Here is a 13,050-nt window from a genome sequence, read left to right as displayed (position 1 = left end):
TTTTTCCAACTACTCACCAGGCATAATTGACTTATTTAAATGGAAAAGTTGTTAAGTTGCTAAATATTTGTGTTTGCAGCTTTAAGGTAAGTAAACAAATTCTAAAGGGTATCCGAAGTTTTTCCTAGCATGGTATTTTGAAAAGAATACCAATTACAGTGAATTTGATTTTTGACTTACATTGAAAAGAAGTCTTAATAGTAATTTTGGTATCTTAGATTGAAATGATTTCTTAAATGCTTCTAAACTGCTTGGGGTTTTTTTTTGGACACTTGGAGTAAAAAAATTAATTGAATGACACCTTTGTTTTATTGTCTTTAAAAACATAGAGAGAGCTTACTTGGGTAGTTCTTTATCCAAGAATTTTTCTTTCTTTCCCCCTTACTGTTCAGTTCATAGTCTCATCCATGGATAGAACGTTGGACTGGGAGTCCCAGGAGACCTGAGTTCTAATACTGGCTGTTGCTACTGACTTGCCAAGTGAGCTTGAACACATTTCACCTTTGGTCAGAATTTTCCCTCCACCTGTAAAATGAAAATAGTAACACTTGCTATAAATCCCACTGGTATGTTATGAGGATTACTGTATTTACAGCAGGTTTAGTCTGATCTCTGGATTCTGCTGTATAAATTGGAAGGCACAACATGCCTATCAGAAAACATGTTTCGTGTCATCTATAAGAAAGCAAAGCTCTTTATGTTTTGTTGATTTCCTCTTCACCGCCTCATCTATATCTGTACTGCAACAATGATCTACAGTGAAAGAGGGAAAAATTGGATTGCCTGCAAAATATTGGAAATTAATTTTGAAAACTGCTTTAAAATTGATATGTAAGTAGTGTATGTGCACTTAGCACACTTTTTTATGCTTCTTCAGAGGGAGGATTAAGAGGGAAGGGACCTGTAACCTAGTTTAATACATACAAAAATAGCAACCATTAGTTATATACATGCAGTAATTAAATAATGTTGGTAAAGTGCTTTGAGCTCCTTTGTTGATACTTAGTTTTGGAATTTTTCTGTATAGTAACAAAATAATCATTAGTGTTGGTGGGAAAAATCACCAGTGAATATTCTTAAATGAGTGTAAATTGAAGAAACCACTCTACCCTAATATTTAAAAAATTATTGTCATTCATTTCGTATACTTTCATGAATTAAAAGCGAAACTATCTTCAAATTCTTTTTCAAACACAATAGGTACAGATTATAACAATTGATGGAAAATTTCCTGTTTTCATTAATGATGGATCCTGCTTTGTGTAATAGATGTGCTCCTGACAAGTTTGTATAAATTGAATTATTAAAAATAGAATCATTTCCCAAGTCACTCCAGAAATATTTTTCAGTTACCATTGACTTCCTATATTTTTAGCACTGGGTTTTGCTATTTTAATTACTGTGCCAAGTGATGTTCTGAGAAGAACATAGGAATAATTTGTATGAAAACACTTGCACTGTATGGAAGCTATTTGAAAGGAATTTCCTGTGATTCCTTTTGTAAAGCAAGAATCATTTATAACTCAGTGTATCAGCTATGATTTGTTGTATGTTTTGATTTTGAATTTAATTAAACATTTTATACTTGTGTTAGTTAAGGTAGGGTCTTTAATTATTATTCATAAGATAAGCATACAGATGTTTCATTGAAATTCAAGAATAAATATCAAGTGTTTGCTAATAATCAGAACATACTTTGTCATGAAACTTTTTATCTGGTAACAAATAGCAAAATTTATGATGGAGCAATGATCTGCCACTTTCCCTTAAAGGCAGTACTGATGATGATGCAAAAAGCAGGGAAAGGACCAAGTGTCAGATTACTTATTGGAGTCTCAGGACATGCTTATTTATTTATTTACTTGTTCATTTATTTATTTACTGTAACTCTTCAATTTGTTTTATTGTTTTACAATTAGGCAGATATATATGTATGTACATATATATATATTATATATATAATACTCATCTTCCAATAGGATGTGTGTATATTTATATATATATATATATACATATATACACATATGCATTTGTATAATTGCTTTCCTTTAAAAAATTAACTTTAATTTAAACAGGAGGTAAGCTTTGTATTTAAATGGTTCTCTTCTCTCCAAATTATTTTTTAAAAATTCAAAGCACTTTACTGTCATTATTTTTTATTAATATCTCATTTTTATTAATCCTCAAAACATTCCTATGAGGAGATAGAGGGTATATGGTATTATCCCTGTTTTTGTAGGTGGGAAAACTTGATGCACAGATGTGTTGACTTTCCTAACTTCTTGGTGTAGTCAGGACCAGAACAAAGATCACCTGGCTCCTAAGGCCCATGTTCTATCTTGATTTGACTCTGCTCCATAGAGCAGAGTAAAGCAGGCGAAAGATCATGTAAGTCATCTGTTCTCTTTTCATTGAAGAAGGTTTTTCAGCACTACAGGACTGTGTGTTGGATTTCATGATTATTTTCATGGTCTGGAGCTTCAGTCTCAAAATATAGTATTGTAGTTAAGTGACATTCAAAAAGTCAACCAAAAGATTTAAGAATGTTACAGAAATGTATTTTGAAAAAAGATATATTCATATTAAGGGTTTTGATTTAACCTTAAATGACTCTGAGATTCAGTGAAAAAGTATAATTTATATTCTAATTTTATGTAAATTGCTTGTCAGTATGAGTAAATTACTTCTGATGAAACTTTTTCCTTCAGGCTGACATTCCTTGAATAGTATTTTTAGATATTTGTAGATATGTTTATGTGTCATTTTAAGATCTTCGATGGTATTCAGAAAAATTTGGAGCAGTAACTTCACAGATTTGAGGATTGTTATTGTATGGAGACTGCATTATATTCAAAATCTACTAAGGAAGATCAAAACAGTGGGATAGAAAATATTTAGGTGAATTTTGAGAATAACCTTCAGTACATTAATGTTTAAATTCTAGACAAATATATGATTGTTATTATTCCCTGGACACTGAAAATTTATAGGAATTTATAATTAGTTGTTTGAAACTAAGATTTTTAAATGCTGCTTTTTCGTGGTAGTAAAATAGACAATATTTTCTCTATTACTCTATAAAGTGTGTCTAGAATAAAGGACATTTTGAGAGGTAATTAACTGGAACTATAGTGAAAACTTGAAAATTAAAAAAAATGATTAAACCTCTTATACTGGAGAGATCAAGTCTTTCACAAATCTGATACCAGGAACCATCCTAATTTTATCCTGGTTTTCAGAACCAGTTAGCATAACTTAGGTTCTGTTGCTAATCTAGGCATAGTTGGTTTAACTACTTTGGTATGGAGCCAAGATTATGTCAACAGTTCCATGTAAAATCCTTTCACATCACTATGCCTCATGAACATGAAGCAGTCCTCAAGAGTAGCCCAAACTTTTTGTATTACCATGTTACTTGTTAAATACTGAGAATCCCTTCCATGGGATATAGATTATGTGTCTCTTAAATTTTATATAAATAAGATTCAGGGTAAAATTTGGTCAACAGTTGGACTAATATGGCAATAGTGTTGGATAAATAATACCAACTTGGTAGTTTTAATTTTAGAGGAAATGTTTGTATCATGGTATACCTAGTTCTCATTTTTACCTAGTAATTTGACTCTTAGCTGGATCAAGAGCTGGCAGTAGTTTTAAGTTTTTATGATTTTAAATGTTTGACTTTAAAAGCCTGACATAATCATAAGAACACTTTTGTACAAAAGTCACCAGCATTTGGTATAGGAGTGATTATAGCAGTCTTTGATATCTATTTCAATTTTAGTATGAAATACTTTCTCAAACTATAATGAACATTTCCCTTTGGAAATTTTAGGTTTTTCTTTTTCTAAATATAGGTTTCCTTGTTACTTTGAGTCTAGCTAAGTCAGAACTTTGAAAAAACCAGACACGATACCTTAATTTTAGAAAGTTCAATTTTGTCTTGATTTAAGTTTTTTTGTGATTTTAGTCTACTGTTTTTCCTTTTCCTGAAAACAAGACAAACCTCAATTTACTTAAAAATAGATTTTTAGGGATTGGTATAGTAGTGTGGTTGGAATTTTTTTTTTGGTATTTTCATATTTGGTTGTATCATAGATGCAGAATACTACTTTTGAGGAGGGCAAGGGACAGATTTCAGAATATAAGCTGCTTTCTAGTTGTTTAGTCACAAAGTAAATAAGTATCTGGAGCTTAAATATGTCTGTTTCAGAGGCTATTATTAATCTGATTGCAATGTAGATTTTTTTCCCCCCCGATTTGGATTGAACAAGAATGAATACATTTTGTTGCTGTATGAGTATCTTAAGACATTGAGTAGTTACTGAAAACTATCATCAGTATCTTATCAGTCTTACTTTTTTAGTTTCAGTACAAAATGGTTCGATTCATCAGAAAGATGCTGTGAATGATGATGATTTTGAGCCATACCTAAGTAGCCAGACAAATCAGGTAAGTGTGTATTCATTCCTGAAATGGTAATCTGGAAGTCTTCTGACATCATTTTTCTCTTTGTTATACAGAATATAAACTTCTTTATACAGACTGTTATGTTAACTTTTCGAAATATTTAGTAACACAAGCAAGAACAGATTAATAATTGAAAATAATCTGTAGCATGAATTTAAAATTTGAGTCGCTGTGACAATTTGGACCAGCTATTTTACTTTCCATGTAAAGATTATTACTTTAGGAACTTTTGTCATCTAATATTATGTAGACATCTCAGATTCAAAGATACATTTTGGAGAAACAGAGTAAAAAATTGCCTATCTACATCTCTAGTTTTATTTTTTAGGAAGAAGGTTGAAATACATGATTTGATCGTTTTAAATACACTTGGACATTTCAGAGTAAAGTGGAATAAAAAAATTAAAAAATCATTGTAGTGACACGAGAGGCATGCATTTATTCTAATATTATTGGAAAAAATTGGTATGTTCATCGAATTTTATAAATTTATATTGGTCCATCTAAATAGAGGAATTTTTATATTTTTGTCAAGACAGAAACTTTCTACAGCAAAAACATTTTGGAATATGGTGTGAATGTGAAGTCAGATGCCCAAATAAGCCTATCTCTAAAGCTTTTCATATTCAGACTTTTTAATTTTATAAATGTATATTACTTCTAACTCATAGAATGTGCCTTTTAATATATAGTAGGCAGCAAAAATTCACCTTTGATTAAAGAAAGTTGAATTAGCAGTTTACTTGAATAATTTCATTTATGATGAAAGTAATTTAAATAAATTTTACTTAATAATCTTGCTAGTGATCAAAATAGTTTGAGTTTAATGGGTTTAATAGTACTTTGCATTTTATTTTTTTATTTTTATTTAACTTTAACTTATCTCGTTCTTATATATTATTAAATTGATTGGAAAGTTGAAATTATCTTTTAACTTTGATAGATATCATTTGATACAATAGAATAATTTTATGGAACAAATACTGGAGTAAATAGGATAACAGCTTTTTGTAGACTTCTGGGGAAATTTGTCCTCTTTCTCTCAGAAGAATTCTGATTATAAAATAAACCTTATTTGAGACATTGAGTAGTTACTGGTAATCAATAAAGTATTCTGGTTAATAGAGAATTTTTATATTATGGATGTCTAAAAAACGACCTCTGTTCATTATTTGCCTTCTGGCCACAAAATGATTTTCATAACACTGAACCATATTGAAAATAACTTATCTTTCATTTGCTTAAAGAGCATTGCAGTGTCTCAAAAGTAATCATTATTGAAACCTGGTAATAAAATTTTTTTAAATTTTTTTTATTTTATCATATTCCTGTCATTTCTCAATCTTTTCCTAGTTTTCCTTTTTAAGAAAAAAGAAACAAAAAATGTTCATCAGCCATATCTGACATTACTTGCAGCATTATGACTGTAGTTTATTCCTGTAGTAAGAAGAGGGAAGTGTTTCATCAACCATTTGGAGTCAACATTACTCAAATAAATTAACTTCCAAATTGTTTTTAATTGCTAAAATATGGGATTAGAAAACTTTTGCTGTTAGCTGATACATCTATACAAATATAAAATGTTTAGATACTTGTGAAAATCAAGTATTTAGTCTATTTTATTGGAGAACTTCAAACATTTACTATATAACATTTACTACTACCTATATGAAAATAATATAAAAATGCTTCATATTTCTTCCATCAATAATGAAGGAATATTTCACATATATATCATATCAATATTAAAGTCTTTCCCCAATTTGTGTCCCATTTATATTTATCTATTACTGTGTATTTCTTGATAGGGTGTGAATTCTATCTCTTAACTGAATGGGAGGTGTATTCAGTCCTCATTCTCTTTAACTAGGTAGTTTTTAAGACTTTTTCCTGAAAAGTCTGTTATAGGTAAATGATAAGTTTGTTTGGAGTTTTTTTTCTCAATTGTCTTTACTTTTGAAAGTTAAGAACTTAAATAAATCCTCCCTCCTCAATTTTAGTATTTCTAAAAGAAATCGATTAAAAAAAATTGCCACTGTATTTAAAATGTACTCACCTAGTTAATACAGGCTTTGCTTTGACTAAGAAAATGCTTCTTGATTTTGAAAATGTGGAGAATGTTGCTATATAACTTCATCTGAAGTGTTTTCTTCAGAACACCCTTGATGAGAATGAAAAGCTAACTTTTCCTTTCTTCTAGAAATATGAACTGAATGGAATTTCTTCCTCAATCCCATGAGCATATCTTTTCTTTGTTTATTTTTGTCATTAAATTTTTTTCTATGCCAGCTGTTTTGTTCCCTAACCTTAAGATTTTAGTGCCTTTAGAGTAGTAGGAAATAATTCAAGATTTGAATGTGGTCAAGATTGTTGGTTATCTCATATATATGTTTTATTGTTTTCAGCCACTGGAATATTGGTACAATAATCCTATACTGGCTCCATCAATATGTCTTAATTTTGTTTAAATGACAATAGCAACCCTCAGCTTTAGCTCTATTTTTAAGATAATTGATCCTAAGGTTGTTAACTAATGAACTTTTCTATTCTCAATGAGTTTTTATCAAATTTATTCAGTTTTGCCCTTTTCCCATAATTAATTTTTCTTATGAAATAGAAAAAAATTTAATTTAGATTCAAAAGATTTTAAATGACCAATTATTTAAAATTTAGTGAAGACGAGTACAATAAATTATAGCACTGACTACCTCTAGTCAATCTGGTATTTGTATGATGCTTCTGAGTTTTTCTTTAAAAATAACTAAACTAGAGGCAGGCTAGGTGGTGGAGTAGATAAAACACCAGCCCTGGAGTCGGGAGGACCTGAGTTCAAATCCAGCCTCAGACAATTAATAATTAGCTGTGTGACCTTGGGGCAAGTCACATAACCCCACCATATCTCTAAAATAAGGGTGTTAAATTAGGTGATAGATATCTATGGTCCCCTTTTTAACTTAGCTGTCTGAATCTTAAAGCAACATTATATAATAGAACATGGAAGGGTCCTTCAGGATCATCTGGTCCAGTCCTTTGATTTTCTGTTGTGGACATGTAAACACAGAGATTAAATGACTTAACCTGACATCCCTGCTATTAAAAGGCAGAGTCAGAATTTGAATCTTGGTCTTCTTGAGCCCAAATCCAGAATTATTTCCTTTATTCCCAATTCCCTTATTTTAGAATTTTTAAAGATTAGGAAAATTGAGATTTAGTCATTTTTTTAAACCACTTGATCCAAGCTGATATAGTAAGAGCCATGCTTATAATACTGGTCTCTTGACTTAATCTGATGTGTTTTCTATTGCATCATAGAATAAGTCTTGGGTGCATCTTGAGTGCAAATCAAATCATTTAAAATGTTCTGGAAGAGCTTACTCTTTGAAGGATTATTGCAACAAGAAAATAGTCTGGTTATGAAAAACTTTTAAAAATGTAGATAATCCCTAATTTGGGGAAAAGCTACAGTAACCTTGCTTTTCATAAATTAACCTTACACAAATTTGGCTTCCTGTATAACTGCAAGTTTAGACAGTGACAGGAGCACTGGTGTAGCCCTAAGTCCTTGGTTCAGGCACTGAAGCTGCTTGGGCTAAAGGGGTCTAGAGTTGTGAAGTGAGCCAGGCCACATGGAACTCCATGAGATTGGGGTGGGAGGAGTCCTGTAGAAGGATCCACTTTTGCAAGAAATGTCTGTATTGGGTATAGAGCTTAACTTAGGTTTTTTGAAGAGACTTCAATTGTTGAAATTTGTCTGCCTATGAATAAAGACTACTGATTTATTAATTTTCTTTTTCAGAGTAACAGCTATCCACCAATGTCCGATCCATACATGCCTAGTTACTATGCTCCATCCATTGGATTTCCGTATTCTCTTGGTGAAGCAGCATGGTCTACAGCTGGAGACCCACCTATGCCATATTTGACAACTTATGGACAAATGAGCAATGGTGAACATCATTATATACCTGATGGTGTATTTAGTCAACCTGGGGCTTTAGGAAATACTCCCCCATTCCTTGGTCAACATGGATTTAATTTTTTTCCTGGGAATGCAGATTTCTCTACATGGGGGACAAGTGGATCTCAGGGACAATCAACACAAAGTTCTGCTTATAGTAGCAGCTATGGTTATCCACCTAGCTCTCTTGGGAGAGCCATAACTGATGGACAGGCTGGATTTGGCAATGATAATTTGAGTAAGGTGCCGGGCATTAGTAGTATTGAGCAGGGCATGACTGGACTGAAAATTGGTGGTGATATGACAGCTGCTGTGACAAAAACTGTAGGTTCCGCTTTGAGCAGTACTGGGATGACAAGCATTGCAGCAAATAGTGTACCTCCAGTTAGCAGTTCAGCACCAAAACCGACTTCTTGGGCTGCCATTGCCAGAAAGCCTGCCAAACCTCAACCGAAACTTAAACCTAAGGGCAATGTGGGAATTGGGGGACCTGCTGTACCACCTCCTCCTATAAAGCATAACATGAATATTGGAACTTGGGATGACAAAGGGTCAGTGGTAAAAGCTCCACCCACCCAACCAGTTCTGCCTCCTCAGACTATAATCCAGCAGCCTCAGCCATTAATTCAACCACCACCATTGGTGCAAAGCCAACTGCCTCAACAGCAGCCTCAGCCACCACAACCACAGCAGCAACAAGGACCTCAGCCACAGGCCCAGCCTCACCAAGTGCAGCAGCAGCAGCAACCGCAGCAACTGCAAAATCGTTGGGTAGCTCCTCGTAACAGAGGAGTAGGTTTCAACCAGAACAATGGAGCAGGCAGTGAAAACTTTGGTTTAGGTGTTGTTCCTGTCAGCTCTTCACCATCTGGAGTAGAAGTACACCCAGTGCTGGAAAAACTAAAGGCCATAAATAACTATAATCCCAAAGACTTTGATTGGAATCTGAAGAATGGACGTGTGTTTATAATCAAAAGCTATTCTGAGGACGATATACATCGTTCCATTAAATATTCTATCTGGTGTAGTACTGAACATGGTAATAAGCGTTTGGATGCAGCTTACCGTTCTCTGAATGGCAAAGGTCCTCTCTATTTACTCTTCAGTGTGAATGGTAGTGGACATTTTTGTGGAGTGGCTGAGATGAAGTCTGTTGTGGACTACAATGCATATGCTGGAGTCTGGTCTCAGGATAAGTGGAAGGGCAAGTTTGATGTTAAATGGATCTTTGTCAAAGACGTTCCCAATAACCAGTTGCGGCACATTCGTTTGGAAAATAATGACAACAAACCAGTTACCAATTCAAGGGACACTCAAGAGGTACCCCTAGAAAAAGCTAAGCAAGTGCTTAAAATAATTGCTACTTTCAAGCATACCACCTCAATCTTTGATGACTTTGCACATTATGAAAAGCGTCAAGAGGAGGAGGAAGCCATGCGAAGGGTAAGATGATAAGTGCTGTATTTAAAAGAAATTTTTTTTCACAATTCATGATTTACTATTAAGATAGTTTAGTGCTATTTATTAGGTCATTGGTGACTGTTGGTCAGAATATGTAGGTTTTGCCCAAAATTTCACAGATACTTGTTTGTTAGTTATGTTGTTTGTACTAATTTAAGAAATAAAAGCTCTGTATTCAATGTGAGGATTTAAGTTATCATACATATATGTCACACTTAATGCAACATTTGATAATCTGATTTTTTAAAACAATTAGAGGGATGATGAATGGTTAATTTTTTTTAACCAAGTCATTGCAGTTCTTTGATACATGGCCTGTATTAAAATATTTGATAACAATGTTTTATTTGCATCTTTCTAAGTAAGACTACTCTTCCTTTTCTGACTTGGCCACCATACTTGGTGACATTAGTATCCATCCTGAATCATGATCTTTCAGTTTTATCAACCCTCAGTTCCTATAACCTGATTTTGTTTTATCCCAGCCATGCACAAAGGTGCTCAGATGTTAAACTTTATCATTATTTGAAGTCTTAAACCTGTAAAGTCCTAAATTCTGAAATTCTCTCCACAGTCTGCTATCCTACTTTTCCTATTCGGTCACTTCTGATTCTAATCTTTATACTCAACAACTTTTTTTCCATAGCTTTTGAATTAAAAAATTCTCAGCCTTAAATCGATTGTCTTTTCTCTTTCTCCACCCTTTTAATTCCAAATTCTGTGTCCATCTGTGACACCCCTGCCATACTTTGTTCCTGCTATTGTGTAGTACTGAAAGAAATCTCAAAATTCTACAGTTTGGGATAACTGCAAATTCATGTTACTTAAACTTCATTTGAGACTCTTGCTTACTGTAACCTTTTTATTCATCTCATGAGTTAATCACATTCATAGTCCTAGTTTTTAAAGCACTTAATTACTACTTTTTCAGACCTCTCATTATCCCCTATCCACCCCTCACCAGACCTCATCTGACTGAAAAGGTTGAAACCATCTGTGGATTTATAAGCAAAAAAGTTGTTGGGTTGGGAGTCAGGAGAAACCTGGGTTTAAATCTTATTTTTGACACACACTAGCTGTTTGACCTTTAATAAATCACATAATTTCACCATGTCCTTATCTGTAGTTATCTCTCATATACTCCTTAGACTTTGTATCAGATAATGTAAATGACTGCTCATCATGACAATTATCATCCTTAGCATCTCTTCCTAGAATCCGTACTCAAAGACTTTATTATGTCCTCATCCTTCCTCTCTGTTCATATCTCAAAAACTGAGATGATCTTTTCTTGTCATCACTCTGTGCCTCTGATATCTCTAATATACAGGAATTTGCTTCATTTTGATATCCTTGAGCTTGCATATATGCACTGTCCTTTCACAGATCCTTAAAAAAAACACCCCCCCCCCAAACTTTTCCTTATCCCTTTAGTCTAGGCAGCCTTAATTTTTTTGTCTCCTGAATCCCTTTGACAGTTTGGAGAATCTAGTGGTCTCCATATGTATTGTTGAATATATTCATCATAATTGAAGACTAAACTTTAAATATTAGTGAAAGTAATGATAGTTTTCTCCATCTAAATTAAAGTACTTCTTGAAATTTGTCCATGGACACCCAGGTTAAGAACCTCTACTTTAGATAGTTCTCAAATGTTACTTTTTCTAGAATAATAGGTACTTGCTTCTGACTTTAAGTCAGTCAAAGGAAATTTTTTGAGCAATGTGTTAATGAACCAAGTCCTGGAGATATAAATTGAAATAGCCTTTGATTTAAGGTAATTTATTTCTTTCAGGAAGGACACATATGTACATATATAAAAGTATGTACAATAGGTTTTTTTGGGGGGGAATGGGGGAACAATAGATAGGCGCTGTGGGCAGAATTAGAACTTAATTTTGATAAGAGTACTAGGTTTGAGTTTTGAAGAAACACAATCTTTTTTTTGAAACAATCTTTTTTTTTCTCATCCCTTTGTCTTTGCTCTATACAGTTTAAGCTCAAGTCTCTCTCCTTTGTTGCCTATTAGATCTCTCCACATGTGTTCATTCAGATTCCCATATAGAGCACAGTAATAACCTTATCCCTCCTTGGAAATGCTTCTCTTTGGGCTCATTTTAATTGCTACCTCCACCAGGAGGCCTTGCCAGGTAATCTGCTGGACAACTGAATGTGAACTTTACCTTCATGAATTTTCTGAAACCATTTTGTTTTGCTTCATGATTTTCATCGCATTTTACCATGTATCATACTTTGTGTACATGACCTACTTCTTGAGGGCAAAGATCATAATCCATCATGTTTAATTTACACTTCTCCAACTCAATACAGTACCTGCACATAGTCATCACTTAAGTTATAAGGATATAGATTTCGAACTGGAAGGTTAATAATTCATCTTGTCCAACTTCTTGATATAGATGGGGATACTGAGGCCCAGAGAGGTGATTTGCCCAAGGTCATGCAAATAGTAAATATTAATATCAAAATTACAACTCACAGCCTTTTATTTCAAAGATGTCATATTTTTCATTGTACCCTTTTGCTTCTTATTGACTGTCTTTTGCAATGATGACATGCTTATATTTAAATGATTTAATTCAGTAAGGAGTTAGTGAAAAAGATTATGGAGTATCAATTTAATGTTTATTTATTCTCATTTTGTACAAATAATTTTTTTATACATTAATAAAATATTCTTGTTTAAGAGTAAACAAAATACTCCCTCTCCCAAAAAATACAGACTTGCTTGAGTGATAAAGTAGAGAGAAAAAAATTAAAGTTAAAAAAATAGTAATAATTGTAGGTATGGCCAGGTGGCGCAGTGGATGGAGCACCAGCCCTGGAGCCAGGAGCACCCAAACCCGTATCTGGCCCTGTACACCCAACAATCACACAGCTGTGTGACATGCAAGCCACCCCAACCCCACTGCCCTTCAAAAACCAAAAAAAGGGGGGAAAAAGACCCAAAATAAAATAAAATAGTGATAATAGTAGGAGCAGTTAGGTGGCGGACAGAGCACTGGCCCTTGAGCCTGGAGCACTCAGGTCCAAATCCAGCCGCAGACACCCAAGGATCACCCAGCTATGCAGCCCAAGAAATGTTCCTCTCTTGTTGCCATCTTGGCTCCGCCCCACTCCCCAGTATCAAGTATAAGCAA

General features: G+C 33.5%; 1 protein-coding gene across 5 annotated transcripts in view; it reads left to right on the top strand.

Annotated features, from left to right (window-relative positions):
• The window catches only part of YTHDF3 (YTH N6-methyladenosine RNA binding protein F3), a 192,140-nt gene that overhangs the window by 156,364 nt on the left and 22,726 nt on the right, over positions 1 to 13,050 (top strand). For 3 of the 5 annotated variants that reach the window (XM_074201930.1, XM_074201935.1, XM_074201931.1), the window contains 2 exons: positions 4,367 to 4,452; positions 8,267 to 9,871. In XM_074201930.1, the coding sequence (XP_074058031.1) occupies positions 4,367 to 4,452; positions 8,267 to 9,871 (1,691 nt within the window). Of the gene's footprint in view, positions 1 to 392; positions 832 to 4,366; positions 4,453 to 8,266; positions 9,872 to 13,050 lie in introns of all 5 variants that reach the window. The other 2 variants (XM_074201934.1, XM_074201932.1) reach the window with 2 other exon arrangements.

The sequence above is a fragment of the Macrotis lagotis genome, chromosome X, assembly GCF_037893015.1.
Source record: "Macrotis lagotis isolate mMagLag1 chromosome X, bilby.v1.9.chrom.fasta, whole genome shotgun sequence".
NCBI lineage: Eukaryota > Metazoa > Chordata > Mammalia > Peramelemorphia > Peramelidae > Macrotis > Macrotis lagotis.
This window is presented reverse-complemented; position numbering and strand designations above follow the sequence as displayed.